The 21,618-nt window shown below is 39.7% G+C and overlaps 1 protein-coding gene across 2 annotated transcripts in view; it reads left to right on the top strand.

Moving 5' to 3' along the window:
• Sgcd (sarcoglycan delta) overlaps window positions 1–21,618 on the top strand; it is a 539,266-nt gene that overhangs the window by 174,511 nt on the left and 343,137 nt on the right. For both annotated transcript variants that reach the window (XM_059270397.1, XM_059270396.1), the window contains exon 2: window positions 1,862–2,050. In XM_059270397.1, the coding sequence (XP_059126380.1) occupies window positions 1,862–2,050 (189 nt within the window). The remainder of the gene's footprint in view (window positions 1–1,861; window positions 2,051–21,618) is intronic.

The raw sequence follows: 21,618 nt of genomic DNA, 5'->3' as shown, positions 1-21,618 counted from the left end.
TGCCTTTCCTGCTCTTGATTGATTTTACAGAGTTGGAAACTGAAGATTTGGGAGTGTGGTGGGAATAAAAGGCCCCAATACCAATCAGAGAAGGCCATTAAGCTATACAGCAAAAGATCTGGATTCTAACCTTATGATTTGACAGGGCTTTGAAATCTCTGGCCAATCAATAATTGCGTTGGACAAAAATTCACTGCTTCCTGGGACCCTAAGTGTTTTTTGAAGATGATCCAAGGGGCTCTGCTTTCTTGTTTTTAACATGATAGTTACAAGATTTTTTTCTGAACATAGTTATACTATGAAAAGAGGTTTTCAAGGGGAAGCTATGTATTCAGATGCATTAAAATGTTTAGAATCCCCTGGGCAGCATTTTTACAGTGGTCTCCCTGAGCCCCAGATTCTAACACTGGATACCAGTAATTGTAACCATTAGGTTTCTTTTGGATTTTGATGCTTAGTTGAGGTTGAGTGAGGATATTCTAGACCAATAGCATTCAGGCTTGTCTACCTATAGGGCAATGGGGTAGGCTATGGTGTTACTGGTTATTGGGTACACAATCTGTTATTTTTATTTAATTAAAAAGATTGTAGATGCCTTTAGAATAGCACCACCACTGACTCTGATGTGTATGTCTATAACTAGGAGTTCCTCTTCAAAGTAATCACTGCATTCTTTCAACTTATTACTATGTATTAAAACTCTTGGTATCTATATCACCCTGTTATGTTTATTGAGCATATCTTTCCAACAAGTGATCATTTCATACCTAAATAAATAGTGATACTCTTTGTTGTGGTGACTCACAGAGAAACACCCGAAGTGAGATGCAGCATCATTAGTTTCCCTGCACTTACCTCCAGAGTGTCTCACTGGTCAGAACTGCAAGATTCATATGCCAAGATTCCTATGTCATTTATCTCCTTGCTGTAACAGAAGTCTTATAGTCAACTGCAGAAGGTTAACTTCTCTAATCCCCACTCAGGTATTTTTGAAAATTAGCAGATTGAAATCAAGGGACCTTACAGATATGACTCTAAAACTCTGTGAATGTTTCCTTACTTCACAGAATGATTAAATAGAAAATAAAGCCTCATATCCTCCAGGTTTCCAGGGCATTCTTTTTAATTCTCATTGATCTTCATGTGTAAAAATACCAGTGAGTGATGACTCTGCTGTGGCCCTATCCCCTATGATACTCTGTGATCTATAGGAGAGTTATAGTGAGATCATCTTATAGCACAGAATTAGTCTTGGCTGGCAGTTCAGGTACAGTGGAAATTAGCACACAGTAGAGGAGGACATTGTCACTATTTTGGGTGAAGGTTTAGCAATCATCTGAAATGTCCACAAGCCTCTTTTTAACTTCAAATAGGGAAAAGGTCTCAGTATCAGCTATTGCAGGCAAAATTGTTGCTTTTGAGACTTTTGTTTTTAACTCTCAAAGTAAATTGAGTAGTCATTTCTGTGGTACACATATGCAGTGTTGGGGTTAATTTATTTGCTCAGACTCATTCAACATTGTACCCCAGGGCTTTGGTGGCCCTCTGAATATCTCCTTCCAAACACAGTTGGGATTCTAATAGTTCTTTGGAAAATGGTTTCCAGGGCATCTTTCCTTCAGAGATGTGTGGGTATCTTATACACACACCAAAAAAGAAGGTTGCATCAAATAAGGGGACTGAATTGAGCACCTGAAAGAGCCAATTTGGTCCAGAGGAAACAGACTTTTAGAGTTGTCAGGAAGGTGGGAATGTACAGCCAGCTGCCAGCCGTATCTCTTCATCAGTTGATGCCTCTGCTTTTTTCTTCCATCTCTCAGTGTTTTAATGTGAGTGCTTCTCTGTGCCTGGTTCATTTCAGATGCCTCAGGAACAGTACTCACACCACAGGAGCACCATGCCCAGCTCAGAGGGGCCACACATATACAAAGTGGGGATTTACGGCTGGAGGAAAAGATGCCTGTATTTCTTTGTCCTGCTCCTCATGATTTTAATACTGGTGAACTTGGCCATGACCATCTGGATTCTCAAAGTCATGAACTTCACAATTGTAAGTAAAACTGTATAAATACATTAGTTCTCACTAAGGGAAAGGGAAACATGGAGCAAGACAGCAAAAGAATGTGGGAAAGTGGTATCCTATGGCCTGGCATTTAAGTTCAAGTGAATTTCTGTTCAGCTTGAGAATGAATACCAACTTCTGTTTAATTTCAGTCCTTCTCCAGCTGAGAATCCAAATTTAGAGTCATTTCTGTCAATTAAGATATCTTGTATGCCTTCCCTCCACCATGATAATGCTTCCGCATCCTATAGTCTTTGACCACTTAAGGAAATAATTCAGAAGGAAGTAGAGAATAAAATGAAAGTACTCGTTTTCACCAATTTTAGTAGCAACAATGAATCCTTTCATCAGGCAAGAGTTGAAATGTATAAGTACAGTTGTGCTTCAAGAATCATCTCAGAGTGATAGCAGGCAAATTACACCTGTTTGTCCATCACTGTGGCTCACTGGAAGTCTCTAGTTGAGGGAGGGAAATCTTTTCTGCTATTGCATGAGGTTAGATGGAAACGAGAGGAGACAAGCTGTATTTCCTTGTTTTGTTTTAAAGAGATATGTATGTTTTGATAACAGTCTTATTTCTGGTGCTCAGGGCATTATATAGATCAGGAATTGACTTGTTGAAATTCAAGTGAAAAGAAGACTGTTGCAAAATAACATGTGTGTATTCTGAGGTCTTCTTAATTTAGTGATTTGAGTCTGTAGAATCAATATCATTAACTTACTAATGAGAAGGTCACAGATGCTAATCTGCTGCCCTGGGAATACATTTTCTCCTTCTGATGTCAAAAGTTAATGGACAGGCAATTAAACAACTCCTTATTGATAAAGAAATGGAGTCATACAAACAAAGTGAAATGGTGAGGTTTTCCTGGGAAAATCCCAAGTGTGAACATTGATATTTATGTTGTTTTTGAATCACAAAATTCATGTTTGTGCTTGGCTTGCTCAGGCTGCATCTGCTAGTTGGTCTGTTGTTTTTTTTTTTTTTTCTCCATCTTTACTATCTGGAAATGACACACCTTGATGCTTTGTGGCTGCTTTTATGCATAGCATGTTGTATTTACCTCTCCAGAGGACAAGTGCTTGCATGTGTTAGATTTTTATGCATACTTTCTCTGTGTGCCTTTGTCAATCACTCATAGTGGTGTTCGTTGGCACTGGTGTTAAATGTGGTATCTCAAACCAAGGCTAGAGATACTGCTGCAGGCTTAAGAATGGACCATTCATCAATACCCACAGTTAAATTTCAGAAATATATAATCAAAAGTTGCCCTAGTGTTCCATAGCTCTGTCTTGAAGGAAAATGTCTCAGTTTCTTTATAGAATGCAGAATTGCCTCCTGTATTCCAACATCAACTTTGGAATGCAACATTGGTAAATTTCCATGTGGCTGCTGTGAGTCCCAGGTCATGTGTTGGAACACATTGTGATCTGTTTGTAGCTGGTACTCAATACATACATTTGGACTTTGATGTTTTTTTTTTGTTCCCCCCCCACACACACACACAGGGTTTCTCTGTGTTACATTCCTAGCTGTCATGGAACTCGCTTTGTAGACTAGGCTGGCCTTGAACTCGTAGAGATCCACCTGCTTCTGCCAGAGTGCTGGGATTAAAGGTGTGCACCACCACTTCCAGCTGACTTTGGTGTTCTTTATGGACAAGCAAGATTTAGAGCAATGCCTAAGTAAAGAGAAGGGCACAACCAGATTGTATCTAGAGCTTGCAAGTGAGGATGCGATGGGGTAGAGAAAGTTTCTAGCAATTTATGTGTGAGAGGTGGCTTTTACCCTGTTTGGTTTGGTTTGAAGACCAGGTGATTACAATTGACCTTTATTGACCTGCATTTGCCATAGTGTTCTTAAATTTAACTTGTAAAAATGTATAAACTGAAACAGCTTTTACACTACAGCATTAAAGATGAAAAAGACAAGCACATAGGTATAGCATAGAGCAATAACTCAAAGACATTTAAAGGGTAGAACTTATAAACCTTGCCTATTCGTTGATATGTCAGGGTTGAGGGGTAAAAAGATAATTTGGAAGAATTTCTGTTTGTGGCTAATGAGAGAGCCGGATGGTTGGGCTCTGAAAGCATGATAGTTTGTGACTTCTACAATGGAGCTTAGCTGAGGACCCAAGTCCTCCTGTGCTGCTGGAGGCTAACCTCTCTATCCCCCCATTTTTGTCATTTTCATCTGGTCTGACACCCAGCTCTAAAATGGGAGAGATTTAGGGATTATGGTGGAAAGAAAGAGCTCAAGATTTGATAACATCAATATTAAGCAAATATGACTTGTAGAGAATGCTTCATGTAACAAGATTCATAGAAGTGAATACAAATATATAGAGAACACCACATACCCTGGGCACATGTGAGCTTGGAGAGCAGTGTGACATTAAGGTAATAATCTATATGAAATCAACTATTTCCTGTAGTTAACTAAATTGAGTGCCACATTTCAGAGTACTTAAAGCTTTACCACACCAAGTACTTACTGCAGCGAGAATAATTCCACTATTAGTCATAATTGGTGCTTTATAACAGTAATGCATTTGAACAAATAGAACTCAAGTATTAGAAAATTGGTCTTGCCCTGCAAGTTAAAAGTATATTTTATCTACCAGTCACAGCATAAAATATATTCTCTTAGAATTATAATTCTATGTCACAAATAGTAATTTACTGACAATGAAGATCTTACAAAAATAGAGCGAGGTATAATCAATGTTCTACTGGAGGACAGGAGATGAGTGAGCAGCAGGAATCAACAAGGTGTCAGTGTGCCATTTTATAAAGAGCTTTTAAACATTATCAATCGAAAAGAGTGGTTATTTTATATGCTTGAATACGCTTGTTCAAAAATTAGGGGTTCGAAAAATTTTACATTATAATCAAACACCCAGAATACAACAAACTAAGAAGTTGGTGACATTTCTAAGGACTTGGCAATTTATCCAACACTGAACACTGTCGATGTTTGATTTGATGTCAGAGTTGTGTTCTGCTCAACCTAAGGTTGCAAAGTCTGTGGAAGAACTGTTGCTATAACAACCTGAACTGACAAATGAGTTTTCCTTGTTTAGAAATAAATCCAAAGACAACTAATTTTACTTTCCTATGATTGTGGCAGAATACCCTAGTGCCTGTGACTGGTCAAGAGAATCTGACTACCATTCTCAATCTCCTCTACTTTGGAAAGTACATGCTTTTCCAATATTAATACACTCAGAAACCAGACACTCTTCATTAAGCATGCTGTGCTATAAAAGAAAACTGATATTTCTAGTGTCTACTCTTTCCTAGGCACTGTTCATAACATTTAAATGTTTTCATCAAATTTCCAAAACAATTATATAAATGAAATAGTTTTAATCTCTATAATAAAAAGGAACCCACAATCCTTTGTAATAAAAAAAAGCGATGCTTCAGAGAAGTTAAGAGACTCAGTGAAAGATGTATGGCTAGTGAGTCCAAAAGGGATGTTTGACCTCAAAATCCACTGTATAGGACCCTCTCTCCCCAGTTGTTTTGTGATATGGCTCTTCAGTCAGATTCTGAATCTTCTGAACTGGCTCCTTCATCTGTCTTTGCTCTCTGGTGTCACAGTTTCCTTTGCCATCTAAGGTATCCTGTGGCATTTTCTGCTTAGATTTGGCAGTTGGCAAAGTTCGCTCCTTACTTCACATGATTGGCACAGGCAGTGGATGACCTTCTCTGAGTACTGTCCGCACTTTCACTCACCTTGTGCTAAAGTGACCAGCTCGTGTGCTGTATGTTAACTTGAGGGTCCTGTCCTCATGCAATAGTGAGTTAAGCATGAGCAGCAGCATTTATCACAAAGGAAGGCTCAGTGCTGACAACGGAATGTCATAAGAGGCTCCACACAATAGTGTAGTTGTTGAGGTTTCGGGCTCTCAAAGCAACATTCTAATTATAGTTCTTGCTTCTACCATTTACCATGTGGCCTTTCATGCATTCCAAAACTCCTCTGTACTGCTATTTGTCAGAGGTCACACCAGGACATACCTCACAGAATTGTTGTGACCATTGTAAGAGGTAGTAGGGGTAGTGTTTAGAGTACAGCCTGATGGAGAAATACTTTATGTTTGTTTAATGCCATCATCATAGTTGTTTTTTGTTTTTTGTCTTTTTGCGGGCTCCATCTATTCCATGATTCTCCTGCCATTCAAAAATAGAACCTAACTTATAAGCTATAACCTCTTCAAGTTAGACTATCTTAGAATTTTTTTGTTAACTTGGCATAAGTCAGGGCCATCTGGGAAGAAGGAACTTCAGTTGAGAAAATGTCTCTATTGAACTGGCCCATAGACAAGCTTGTGTTTATTCTTTTGATTGATGACTGATGTGAGAGGTCCAGTCCACTGTGGATAGTGCCATCCCTGAGCAGGTGGTCCTGCCTTGTATGAAAAAGCAGACTGAACTAGCCATGGAGAGAAAACCATAAGCAGTGTTTCTCCATGGCCCTTTCTTGAGTTACTGCTTTAGGTCCTGCCCTGACTTCTCCCAATGATGAACTGTGAGGTGGAAGTATAAGCTAAAAAAATACATACATACATACATACATACATACATACATAAATAGAACACCTTATTTCCCCAGTTGCTTTTGATATGCTATTAATCAAGGCAATAGAGAGCAAACTAAAGCACAGACTATCACAGACTTTAAAAGGAGAGAGTGATTCAATAACTTGGTTTGAGATGGCAGAATAGTAATTTGAATGCAAGCTAATTGACTGCAGCTCCTGGTCTGTTAGTGAGTTTGATATCCTGGGGAACAATGAAGAAAGCCTCAGCCTGAATATCAGGGATTGATGACTAACCATGGTCTGTATAACCTTTCTCCTCAGAACTCAGGTTTTAACCCCTGTGTCTTTCAAGGTAGATTCCTGCTTGGATATTTCAATTCTGTACTTTGCTATTTGCCTTAGCGTGTGAAGTGTCAGTCTATGGAAGACTCTTACTTCTGCCAACACATTTTAGAAGCCAAATCCTAAGATCATAGCCTTGAAGACCTTCCAAATAGTACAGTATTGATCACCCATTTTATACACCGTCACTGAGCACAGTGCTTATTAAGTAGCAAAACTGAAAAGGTAGAGGAGTCATTGATAGCTGCCATGATCTCTTGCCCCAGTAAATGTAAAACTAGATGAAAAGGAAACCATGGGAATCTCTTGGTCAGACACCCTCATTTTACAGATGATAGAATTAAGGTGGGTCATGAAGCCTTCTGACCTGAATCCAGGCCTCCATTTGCCCTGGGAATTTCTCTGGCACAAAGATTATATTCTATCAATTTTTAGCTTCATCCCAGTGGTTTATATAGAGCCAGCTTTCAGTGTGTGTTCAGTCATTGTAAATTTCCCACTTGTGCATACACAGAAATAACACCAAAACCAAGTACGCAGTAATGTTATATAATGGTAGTGTATGGCTCTTCTGAGTGTCTCTTTGTTGACCAAAATTACAGACTCCAGACCATAAGTTTTGCTGATCATGTATGCATGAATATCTATTTATATAATACAAATTTGTATATAATTTACTTCATAATTTTCCCATAATATTCATAAAAGCTCTAAGAGACAGGCACCAGTATTATCCAGGTGTAATAGGCTTGAAGTACAGTCACTCAGCCAAGGTCACACAGTCCGGTGAATGGCAAAGCTAGGTTAGGCTTTCAGAGAGTCTGGCTCAGACTACAGTCTTAATCAGTACACAATGGTGCCCATTTTCCAAGGGCTATTTTTCATGAAGACAAATTGAATTTGTTCAGTGTGATGTCTAAAACATGATTTATTTACTCTAAAGTAAGATAAAGATCCACTGAGGGTCAGAAGAAGGCATTCTAATACTTGTAAATTGGACACATTGTAAAACAGGAAAAGCCAGGAAGAATGGCCAGTACCTTCCATAACTCAAGCCTTTGACACCTCATCTGTTTTGGGAAGGCTCACAGAACTGTGACCTAGTCAAACTAACTCAAGCAGAGGGGAATGAGGATACACATCAGTGGGAAGGAAAGAGGAGTCTATCATTTGGGGATTCAGGATGCCAATGGAAGTTGGTCAAGCGTCCCATCAGTAGGACGTTGGTTTCTTCAGATATGCCCCCCTGCTGGCTTTCCTAGATCAAAGCCATCAGACTTGCCTTAGGAGACTTATGTAAGGCATGGTTTTCTCCACTCTTCCCCATGCTACTGGTAGATTCTGTGTCCGTCTATATTTTCTGCATACTTGTGACTTCAGTTTGCATCAGACTTTGATGTCCCCCTATGAGAAGCATTTCCCTTTAGCCTTCACCTCTCCCTGTCAAAGTTGCTCGTTATTGTTCCAGTGACATCCAAAAGAACTGTTCTGCCCCAGTAGGCCTTGCATGTCCCAGGGAGTCTGGCTTGCATGTCCATAGAAACAAACCCTAAGCCACCGTGGTTTGGGAAGCCAAGATCACCTGTTTGTACAGACCTGCCACTTGAACAGCAGGGTATGGATACCCTTGCCCTTATCAAGGTCAGAGTTGAAAATCTTACCTACATTTGATCTTTTACCCATGGATGTGTGTGTGTGTGTGTGTGTGTGTGTGTGTGTGTGTGTGTGTGTTATGCCAAGTTCTGCTTTCTTCTCATTCTTTCTCTGAAGTCCTCTCAGCTTGAACCTGCACTCCCTCCTCTGTGTTTGGCTTTACCTGGTGTCAGACAGCAGGACACACACACACACTGACTCTATTTATTTTCCTGACTATTTCCCCTATTAGGAGGTGAAGTTCAGAAGGCAGTTACTTGAACTCTTCGTCTTGTACCCACAGCTCTGAGCATGTATGTTGCTTATCCCATACAAGACAGAGTATACTTATAGAATAAATGAATGGGGCACTGCTATGAGTAGACGGACACTTTAAATTGAAATGTATAAAGATGGGTTAATAGAGCTTTATATGGCTTTTAAAATGAAGTATTGGTTGATTTATTGAGGTAGACAGATCATAAATGAGATGAGTGCTTGAATTTGATTATTAAGGAGTATTTTTAATGTAGGTATTCCCTCCCCAAATCAACTACCTTCCACATTTTAATTACACAAGGAAAGCAACAATGGAGTGTGAAATATATTTGAAGTAGGGTATTTATTCTATTTAATGGAAAGATTTGCTCAGCAAATGGAAGAAAATGATGTTATTGGTGTTTTATTTTTCATTTAACATTGTTAGCGTATCAAGTGTGTGAGTAACATCCACCTGAAATGTGCATTCTAGCATTACTTGGGGACAGGATAAGGCTTCCCAGGCTGAGCTCATCATTCATTCATCTCTGGTACATTCATTCTTTGGTCCCTTTTTATCTATTAATTCAGACCCATCCATCTGAAAAATTGCCAAAAATACTATTTTAAACGTCATGGAAATTTGAATGCAGGAAAACAAAACCAAAAACACCTCTCATACTTAATATCCTGTAAGTTATAGGATATGACTCACTAATGTCATATTTAATTTTAATGTCCTTGAAGCATTTTTAAGAGTGTTGAGAGTACCTACATTAAAAATACTCTTCATAATTAAGTTCATGTACTCATCATTTATGATCTGTCTACTTCAATAAGTCAACCAATACAAGGGATGAGTTTGGCATTATAATTGCTGCCAAATGATAGGAATCAAAATGGTTGTCTATCAATCTCAACCTCTACTCCCTTCCCCGCCCCCCCCCCCACTGTATAGGTGCATATATGTCTTTATGCATGTGGAACCCAGAGGACAAACTTAAATGTTGTTCATCCTTCTTGTTTTTTGAAACATCTCTCACTGGCCTTGAACTCACTGAAATAATTAAGTTGGCTGTCCAGCAGTGGAATTGCAACTGCATACCACCATGGGAAACATATTACATGGACTTGGGGGAACTGAAGGCTGGTTCACCTGCGTATGGGACAAGCACTTCATTGAACTCTCTCTCCAATCTTGTCAATTAGAATTTCTTATGATGGGACACCTTGCACAGCCTTGAGAGAGGGGGAGGGGCTTGGACCTGCCTCTACTAAATGTACCTCCCCATGGGAGGTCTTACCTTCTTGTAGGAGGGAATGAGGGATGGGGTAGGAAGGGGAGGCTAAAGGGGTGGGAGGAGGGAAGAGAGGGATCTTGTGTATGTAAAATGAATAAAAAATTTTCTTAATAAATATAATAATAATAAAGATGATATTTCATATGCAAAAAAGAATTTCTTGAGCACAGTATTTGTACATTGTATCACATGTTCTGTGGAAGCTAAAGATTGTGACTAAAATGGTCTCTGTGTATTTATGTGTTCATAAGTATAAACACATGGGTATGTGTATGTACCTGAGCACATGTGTATGTCTGTGTTGAGGTCTTGTCAGGTATCTTTCTCAATTGCTGTCCACCTTATTTATGTATGTATGTACATGTGCACATAGCATACAGGTGTGTGTACACATAGATATTGGATGTCTTCCTCAATCAGTATCCACACTAGTTTTTGAGACAGTACTTCTACTGAACTTAGAGCTCACCAATTTGGCTAGACTAGATGGGAAGCAAGACCCAAGGCTCCTCATGTCTATCTGCCCCAGTGTGAAAATTACAGGTGTGTGCTACCATGCCTACGTTTTGTGCAGGAGTCCTAGAGCTCAGGCACTCATGCTTATGCTACAGCCCCTAAGCCATCTCCCCAGTACCCTAACGTGGTCTTACACTTTAATAGTTAGCTCATAATTTACTAGGGAAAACTACACCATGATTCTATAGATATGCTGTAGATAGAATGGCGTGTCTTTTAAAGAAGCCTGAGAGAAGACTCGGCTAAAGCTAGAAAGCATTTAGAGAGCTTCTAGAGTTTAGAATCACAGGGTGGAGGAAACGTTTCCAGTGGGAGTCAAAAGTAGAGATAGTGGAAGGATTGGCATCCAGAGATGAGTAAGTTAGAAGGGGTTGGAAAGTGTCAGACAGGAAGTTGAAGTGTGGGGAACTGAAGTGGGATGGGAGGGCAGAGAGCAGGGACTGGTCGACACTAAGCCAAACAGAATGCAAATTGCACACTTGAGGTCAAACTGAGAGACTCCACTTCCAATGATGAACAAATCACTTTGTAACATCATTCCATTATAGGGATAATGCTCATGACCTTTGACACTTCCTAATTTCCATTGACTGCAAACTGGATTTTTGTTGTCCTAGAGATGAGGAAAATAATGTTAGAAAATCTTCCTGGAAACATTTCCTCCCTTATGTCTCACACATGGAAATTTAAATTCTTACTGGCTCTATTATTATGAACTCCCAATAACCCCAATCAGAAGTTTGGGCCCCATCTCAGGAATCAGTCTCTCTTGCTGAGGCATTAAGTGATCAGACTTAATCAGAGAAGTTTAAATATCAAGGAACATTATTACAGAGAACATGAGGGCCAAGCTGAACTTTCTAGACTGAGGAGACACCATCTGCAAAGGAACTCAGATGTAACATTAAAAGTTCATGTTCTCAATCATGCTAGCCTCATTGCAGATGTTCAATAGGTACGCAAAGGAACTCAGATGTAACATTAAAAGTTCATGTTCTCAATCATGCTAGCTTCATTGCAGATGTTCAATAGGTACGTGTGCCTGGCAGGTGCCATATTGGGAAACATATGGCCCCCGAAAGTCCTTTGTTTCCCAACTGGTTTAGTCCACCCTACATCTTAGGTTGGTCTTGGACCACGTACTGAGACCTGTGAATAAAGATTTTTTGCTTTCTTGGTATTCTGTATAGTTTTTGAGACCTGGAGCCATGGGTTTAAGTTAGGAAAAGAAAGAAACAAAAACCAATTTAATGGAAAGAGAAGAGAGTTTCTCATAATTTGGTTATGGGAAGATCAGAAGTAACAACTGTACCAATAGTATCCTGTATCTTTGCCTTTATGCATCCTCTGTCTCTTCTCTTCCCTTCAGTATTTTAAACTGAGGAGGTCCTGAGATTGCAGTTAATATTTTTCTTGCCTGTGAGAGCTAGATGGACCTTTGGAGGGTAAAGACCTATATTACAAAGAGAGGGTCTGTGGCTGTGTCTAAATTTTATTCTGCTTATCTTTAAAGTATGCAGTTTGGGTCACATAATATCTAAGGTCATCCGAGATCACATAGTTTTTATTTTTAACTATGGTTTCCCCATAATTCCTGACTCAGAATAGGAGTGATGCAAGTATTTTTATTTTCTGTGGAAGTACGTGTGTGTAGTTCATGTCTGTGAGAGTCTGTGCTTGATCCTTCTGTCTACTTTGGCAAAGATTCAAGATAATAAATGCTAGGGAATAAAGATGCTGTGCTTTTTTATTCTGAATTTTAATTTACTCCGTTATTTAAAGAATAGATTGTCTGGTTGCCTGTTGCTATACTGAAAAGTGTCCTAAATTTTTTGTGGCTCAATACAGCCACAACTTATTTTCCTATTGGTTCCACCATCTGCATAGAGCTCACTATTTCCTGATATCAAGCACTCAACCTGGACTTTGAGGCTGGAGATTACTCAATGCTGGGGCTAGACTCATCTTGTAAGTACACTTATTTATGTGTAAGTGGTTGCTGCTACATGTTGGCTGGGATTTACCTGGCCAAAATACCTGCACATGACACATCACCAGGAGTTAATTTGGAATTACTCTCAGTGTGATAGCTGGGCTTCAGAATACATGCTTCACTTAAGGTAGAAGGACATAACATCATAATGACCTAGACTTGGAAGATCAGCAGCATCATTTCTGCTGTGTTGAAGGCACAGACCAAGAGCTATTTCAGTTCATGGAGAAAGCACATATTTATCCATGGAGGAACTGTATTCTTTCAAGAGTAGATTAGAATAGGCAGCCATGATGTCTTAAATGGTGGTCCCAAAAGTTATGTTCTAGGCTTACTTCCTGGTAACTGTAACTGTTATCGAATTTGGCAAAGGATATTAATTTACCTATATTAAGGATCTTGAGATGAGGGTACAAATTTTTCTTAATTTTTTTGGGCAGAGGTCCCAATTCAACGACTAGAATTCTCATGACAGTGAGGCAAGTGGAAGTAGAAAAATAGACACTTGTAACCACAGAATCTGAGAGAATGGGTTGACAAGTTGAGGGATTGCAATAGCTGCCAGAAGGTGGTAGGGTGTGTGTGTGTGTGTGTGTGTGTGTGTAATACTTTTAGGGCTGAACATTCTGAAGTCTCTTAGTTTCTATACCTTAGTGAGTTGTGGGTCTCTGTGTTAGTCATCATCTGCACATAAAAGTTTCTCAGCTGTGGGTTGAGAAAAGCATTGATCTATGGGTATTTCAGTGGATAGGGACAGGGTGGTGGATCTGGGAAGAGTTGAGGGTGAATGTGATCAAAAAGCATGGTATGAAACTGAAAATCCTCAAAGAACTAACTAAAATGTAAAAAAGAAGAAAGGATCCCCCACCCATGATAATATCCTAGTTAAAAGAGGAAATGCTGTACTTAAAATATACAGATAGGAAAACAAGCTCGTTTGGGCCCACTCTTCACCATTCATAGCTGATGACCACGGAGAAATAAATGTCTCGTTCACTTAAGCAGTTTCAGACATGCTCAGTTGATGTTCGTGCTGATTCTTGGCAAGCATGGATCCGGAGAGTAGGGATAATTTGCATCTTGTTCATTCCGTAGTGGAGAGCCTTATGCTTCTGATTTTTTTATTTTTTTTTATTTTCTCTTGAAAATGAGTTCCCAATCCCAATTAAATGAATGGTTCCTGCTTAAAACCCTCACCTCCTCAAACCCATCATCAAGACTGTTACAATCTGGTGACAATCCAGTGAATGAATAGCAGCCACTTACTGAACAAATGTTTGCTGAGTTCTTCCTGTGAGCTAATTACTAACAACAGTATGAGAGTATATCACTCGCCAGAGGTACAGGGGTGAGTATGCCAAGTGCAGTTTTCCCTAGGGGAACATTCAGTCTGGTGTGCAAAATATGGGACAAAATCATGTAGTCACACAAATAAACACAGAAGAGCAGCTATAATAAGTGGGTAGTGTAAAGAGTAAAGGGAGGTGTGATTTGGCATGATAAGGGAGACTTTCAAGAGGTAGCTGCAAAGATGCTAAAAGTGAACATAGAAGTGAAAGAACTTAGAGACAAGAGTGACCCTGTAAGATTACATATAAGCACCTGAAGAGTCTGAGGGCATGTTCCTTTGAGGCATTGAGTGGTGGTTCTGGTGGGGCAGCAGGCAGGTAGAAGAGGCCTGTGGTGAGTGACTTTTTTCTGTGCTTTGTATTATTTGAAGAGATCGTACTTGTATGAAACATGTGAGATTTAAGAAAAATCAAACACAAGCAGCTAAAAGGGCAAAGAAATCAGGAGAGAAGTAATAGTACATCATGGTACTTTTCTTAAGAGCCTTTGGAGGCCTTATTCACAGTTGATAAGACCATTTTGACATCTAATAGAAGTTATTTCTCCATTAAGGCAATGAGACTGGCTTATAACAAATCTTTGGTTTACTATTGCTAAAATACAATATTTGGCTACTCACTTGCACAGTGTCTTCTACCTCAGGTATCAGAAACAGTTGTCATTCACAGCATGGCATGGACTGCAAGCCTGCTCTGTGGTAGGCACTGTATTGTGTACTTAACATGGGCTACCTTATCTAATTTATCTACCAACCCTAGAACAAGGATCCTTGAGTTAATCTCCTTCCCTGACTAAAGAAAAAACATGACTAAAGAGAAACCATGCCTCAGAGGATAGGTTAGGTAGTTACTTACCATAGCTACAAAACCATGATCAACTGAGACTCCTAAAAACATTGGTACGCGTCATCCCATGATGTCCTATAATCTGAGAGGATACTGTTTTCATTCTTTAGAATCCTTGATCCTCAAGCTAGTGGCAATGTTAAAATGTTTTATAGGCAGCAGCGGGACACATGAGAAATGCTGATGGTCTTTTAACATCCCTAAAATAAACTCACTTCTGGAACCTTCTTACTGCCCATATATGAGTATGAGTGCTGCATATTCCAAGTTGACACTGTGCCTCACATGCAGTTTACTGAGAAAATGCCTTCTCTTTGTGTTTTCTAATGGACCTTATTGATTATCTTCACTCCTATGGGACAAATTGCTTATTGAGCTCAGAGGAATGAAGAGGCTGAAGAACCAGCAGACATAATTACTGTGGAGCAAATACTTTCAGTCCAGACTGCCCAGAATCTTTGCTCCTTTTCTACTAGGGTCTCCTTGTCCTCAGTCACACTGAATTTTTGTTGCCAACTGATGCTTCAGAAAGCAGCAAGTGTGTGAACACCAAAATCTTAGATAGGAGCAGCATGGGTTTGTCATTTGGAGAAGACAGATGTGGTTTTGTGTGACAGCCCTGTGACCAACAATCCAGGTGACTGTGGAACGTGACTTAACTTTGCAAGCATTGCTTGTTCATTTATCAGGAAGGGACTTGGAATATTAGCACTTTAGGGTTGTGATGGGGATGAGAGATAATCAGAAAGAAAAGCATTGCAGACATCCGATATTAACTGGTATTATTGCAAACTTAAATGCGAGGGATTTGCCTTCCAAAGCAAATAGGTCCAGTTTCTAAAATTCAGGCCAGAGTCACAAGCTCACTTTTAAAAGAATGACTAATGGAGTCTTAAAAACATATTTAATGCAGATATTGCCATAAGTCATCTTCACTGTAAGAATTATGGCCAGTCAAATATTTTATAAGTGTACATTATTGCTGATTCAACTTAAAACAGAACTCTGGGAAACTGCAAAGTCCAACTGTTCAGTGGATGAGATGTCCTATAAAGAAGCAAACCACTAAATGAGCTAAGTAATTATTGGCAGCAAGCTGTCCTCTGAAGGAGGCAGGGGAGATGTAGCTTTGAGAAGCTAGGCTGTGCTTGTTGGGAACAGGACAGAATGTGCCTCTCTGGACAGGTAAAGGAACCAAATGGAGACAGCCATGAAAGATCTAGAAGAGAAACCAGGAAGAAGAAAGGGGAAGAGGCTGTAGCTTCAGGAAAGTCCAGTGGTCCACATAAAGAAGATTGGACCAGGACGTCTATGTAGTAGGGAGAGAAGAGTTGCTGTTCACTGTCCACTGTAGAAGCATGCACCCCATGCACCCAGACTGGCAACACTGGGTTCTTCTTTATGGCCACTCACATGTGGCTGGTTGCTCTTTAATGGCTTTTTTCCAGCTTGTGCCTTCTGACGCCCTTATCAAGTGGCTCAGGAGTCCTGATCCAGGGCCTTAGAGAAGGCTCAGTGGTTATGAACCATTGCTGAAACTCTAGAATATGCTAATTCAGTTCCCAGCTCCCACATTGGACAGCTTCTAACCACCTGAAACTCCAGCTCCTGGGGAAGCCGACATCTTCCATTGGCCTCTATGGGCACCCTCATTATGAGTAAATAAAAACAGAGATATATCTTTTAAACATTTATGATCCCTTGCAAGCCCCAAATCTGTAGCTGATTTTTTCAACTCAATATCACTCCCTCCCAATGAATATTGGGAGAGAGTGCATCCTAGAAATAATGGTGTGGGCATGGTGGCTGCTGCCCTTGTGGGTAGCCTCTGAGATTGCACTGTTATAGAAGACTATTGTAAAGAGGGACATGAGAGAACAATTCAGGAACAAATTCCATTTGTTTTGTTTGTTTGCTTAGTTCTGGTTTTGTTTTTGTTTTTGTACCATTCAAAGCACTCTTATTGTATGGCAAATGGGCTCCACTACCTAGTTGGGGAATTACAGCCATCTATTAATTGCCCTTTCTGATTATTTGCATTCAATTAAGGGGTACTTGTGAGAAAATGAAGGACAGCATAACCTCAAAACATGGCTTTACGTCTTACATAATTGACTATCATCGTGCCTTTACAGCTTTCCTTAATTGATTATTTCTCCAGATGGTTCCTAAAATCTATGATTTTTTTTAACCTCTTTTCTTTTAATGGGTGGGCAGAGTATTCTGATAAAAGCTTATGTGGTTTAGTTTCCTCAAATAAATTAAGGCTTAATTAGTCAAAAATCCAGATCTGCAGCACGTCTGCGAAATTTGTACAAGCATAATTAATTTTACTTAATTACACAAGTAGCTTTTCCATGCAAATAGTAACCTTTCTCATTGCTGCCCTCTCAATGTCAGAATCCAAAAGGTCTGTATACATCTCCACCTTCCTCCCACAGGCTGAATCAAGCTTGCATAATTTTAAATATATGACTTCCCTTTGATTTATAAGTTTTGTCACAGAAGTTAGTGATTTAGTTTTCTTCTGCAAACACTGTTTCCGATTCTAAAGATGCATGCATAAAAGGTTTACTAGGCGAGCATGCTTTTGTTTCTATGGAAGCCAAGGAAATTAGAAATATGATTTGAGTATGTTCTTTTAAGTTCAGCACTTCTCAGAAAATTACCTAGACCTTTTTTTTTCCATCCTGTTTGAATGACAGTTCAAATTACATTGATCAGCTAAATGTCAAAAAAAAAGAATAGCTATTATTTTTAAAACCTCCTGATATTTCTAGGATTCCAGAAGAAAGATGACTTTACCACAGACGGAAGTAGGCTCTTGTGCTGTGTTGACCTTTCCTATGCAGAAGATTTTAGAAAACTGTTTAATCCACAGGACTTATTCCCCAAATGCATCCCTTCAGGTTTGATTGACAATTAAAGTTTCTTAGTAGCTTCCTCATCATTCCCCTCATAAGCCTTTGCCTATAGATTGAAACAATGAATTTCTCCCTGCTTATCTCCTCTGTGGCCATATTGTTGGAGAAGGGGTGTAGATTCAGAGCACACTTCAGAAGACCCAGGCACCTCATTCCCAGGGCATCCAGAAAATTCCACCTCTGTCACCAGTCTGAGTGGATTCACATGTCCATGTCTGAAACAGTAGCAGTGGTCAGGAAGCAACTGTTGGCTTGAGCCTGACTCGCAAGTCCCCTGCCCGAAACCTGCAGGTTGTGCAGGGAGGCATGGGAGACAATCTTAGAGAAAAAAGGTGCTGTGTTTGGGAAGGCAATTGTAGAACCATCAGATAGAGCCAATGTACCGAGTTAAACTGGGGTTGTGATGGCAGAAGCCCCGGGAACCTCTTGACTTTTACAATGACTTCTGCCTTAAGACGGTCAACGTTGTGCACTGCAAATCTGCCAAGTGCTTCTCCTAGCTTTATTTCTCTAAGGTTCATTAACACTCAGTATTACAGAGCCAATTCAAAAGGAACGGATTTTTGGTGCCTATCTTATTATTAGCTTCAGGGCTACGTTCTTTATAATACATAATGAAATCCATGGGATATTTAGGAAGAATGTGGCACTTTGCAAAATTGACTTTGGGGGCAATGTGTGGCTTAGAGTTGGAAAGAACAGTGTCTGGTGATTGCATGAATTGAAAAAGCTTTGGTTCGCCTTCGGTTGCCCATAAGCCATTGAAAAAGGAGAATGCGATTTGTGCATGACTTTCAATAGATCTGTGAAGGCTCAATACTCTTTTGGACTTGGACACAGATTATATTGGAAGGTCATTTTTGGCTCCGTGTTTCAAGTCCTTGTGGCATTGTGCTTGCTTCTAAGGATAAGAAATGGGAACTGGCTATTGTTAATGACAGGACAGTGCTTCAAGAGTAATGAGAAACACACCTCCTATTCCCTAAGGATTGGTAGAAGTACACACTGACTTCTTTTTTTTTTTTTTTTTTTTTCTAAATGCTATCCTTACTATTTTCTCTCTAGAACCACAGAGACCTCATCACTGTGAAAGTCAGGACACATGAGTTATGGCCTGGATTTTGTAGAAAGCTCAATGTCCTGTGTATTCTGTGTCCTCTCTGTAACTCAGTGCATATTGACAAAAATGGGCAGTTATAAAGAATCCGGGGAAAGCCTGGATAGCTTTTCTCTGTAGTATTGTACATCTCTGTAGTAGTGAGTTACAAGACAGGAACTCTGGACATAGAGATAGCATCCTCTCCAGCCTCTCTTAGCCATCTACTGAAGAGTCTAAGATAGAGCAGAGAATAAGGAATTGATTACTCCATAATCAAAGATGAAGAATGATCATCAGTCTCTTGCTCAAATTTTCTTGATCCTTCATATTTATGCAACTTGACTACAGAAGACAGTTAAAGAAAGTAAATATTGGGCAGACCAGATGGCACAGTGGGTAAATTTGATTCCTGGGACCCACATGGTGGAAAAAGAGAGCCAACTCCTGCAAGTTGTCCTCTAACCTTCTTTTGAACACTGGTATGAATGCATGTGTGTATGCACAAGCACACACACACACACACACACACACACACACTCACACACAAAATATATAAAGTATTTTTTTTTTAAAGTAGCACCATGCCATCAGAATAGCAGTATCCTCCCTGCGCTGGGAGTTCATCAGAGCATGCTTCATCTTTTGAAGCCTGAATTGGGGTCTGGTTACAAAACTGACTCTTAATAGCAACTGGGAAACGAAATATTTTTTTTTTTTGTCTTTGTCTTGTTTAGTCAGTCTTCTCTTCAATTCTCTTTCAAGTCAGGGAATCTCACATATGGATAGGCACACACACTGTTATTAAAACTGTTATTACAGACATAAATATGTCTGTACTAATATAGGCATAAATATGCCTATATATGCATATCTATACCTGTGTGCATGCATGTGCATACATATATACTTATATGTATATGTATGTGTAAACATACTCACGAATTTGCGAGAAGCTATAACTGCCCCCAAAACAACTGAATTAAAAATAGGAGAGAGCTAAGACACTTTGTGCCTTGAGAGATGTGGTTCCTATATATAAAGCTCTGCAATCAAGAGAAGGTACAAAATTCAAGGTACTATACAAAGTGGAAGACATTGCCTTAGTCAGCATTCTATTGCTGTGAAGAGACACCATGACCGAGGCAACTCTTACAAAAAAGAAAGCATTTAATTGGGGACTTGCTCACAGTTTCAGAGGGTTAGTCCATTATCATCATGGCAGGAAGCATGGTGGCATGCAGGCAGGCACTGGAGCAGCAGCTGGGAAAAACATCATGATCTGTAGACAGAGAGGCTGGAGGAGGGAGGAAAAGGAGGAGGAGGAGGAGGAAAGAGCTTTCAAAATCTCAAAGCCTACCCATGGTGACACACATCCTCCAGCTAGGACATACCTCCCAGTCTTCCCCAAACAGCTCCACCAACTAAGGACCAAGCACTCAAACATGTGAGTCCATGGGGGGCATTTTCATTTAAACCAACATGTACTATATTTTATGAATTTCATATTATTAGAGTATCAAAGACAAAAATCATCTTGCTAGCCTGAAAGAGGTCTTTCATTGAATTTCCAGTCTACCGCACTGGACCATGTGGGTTGCATTCTGCCAAGAGAGGCCAATGCTCTTTGCTCTGTGATAGAGGATTCAGGGCATCTAGAGAAAATAGTATAAGGGCCAAGCACATCATCATGACGAACTGGAGGAAGAGAATATGGATGAAAACCATGTATTTTATATTAGAGAAAGATTAGAAAGTGGTAATATGTTAGGGAAAGGTACTTTGACTTGTCCTTGCCTGAAGACTGTCCAAAGAGCAGGTCTAGCAGAGGTAGGAGGTCACTGGGACATATTGAAAGAGAAGAGAAAAGTTAATGACAAAGTGAAACTGTGCTTTGAAATCAACAAAAAATTTACATGGGCAAAGAGTCCATCAACTAAGCATGAATGTGAGGTTCTTTCCCAGGATGAATAAGGAAGAAAAGTTATAAAACAAAAGGGAAGAAATGTGATTATTGAGGAAGAGAGCATACTAGAATTCGTAATGATTACAGGAATCCCACAGAAAGGATGGAACGATGATGACACCATGATGTATCTTCTGAGTTATGTATATGGGAAGTTTTTTTAAGAAAAAGTGAATTTCTATAAAATTTTAATCAAGAAGTAGTTTATCTTGCATAGAGAAGAAAACTGTTTCTCATATAGCTTAAACCTCACATGAAATCCTGAAGAAATACAAGGACCAAGCCCAGATGTATCCTGGTGGAACATCATAGCACTGTGCTGAATGTACCATCCCCATTCTGTGGATGTTGGTATAAAAAGACCTTCATGTGTGTGATTATGGATGTATTATGATGAGGAGCATATGTGGAGGTCAGAGGACAGCCTACGGTATTGGTCACTGCCTTTCATCTTGTTTGAAGTAGGGTCTATTTTTGTTCTGCCTTTGTGTACTCCAGTTCAGCAGGCCTGTGGGCTTCTAATGGCTCTGCTTGTCTCTTTTCCCATCCCCTCGTAGGAGTGCTGGGATTTCAGATGTATACCACCACAGCCACATGAGTGCTAGAGATTTGTACTTAACTCCTCACATTTGTATGATGGACGCTCTACCAACTGAGTCATCTCTCAAACCCCTACAAACACATTACAGTTCAAAATATTTACATTTATCCAGTGTTTTGTTCCTTTAGAACAAAGCAGAAAGCAAACTACTACCTAGTCACATTTTTTTAAGAAAAAGT

Source organism: Peromyscus eremicus, chromosome 8a (genome assembly GCF_949786415.1).
Source record: "Peromyscus eremicus chromosome 8a, PerEre_H2_v1, whole genome shotgun sequence".
Taxonomy (NCBI): Eukaryota; Metazoa; Chordata; class Mammalia; order Rodentia; family Cricetidae; genus Peromyscus; species Peromyscus eremicus.
This window is presented reverse-complemented; position numbering and strand designations above follow the sequence as displayed.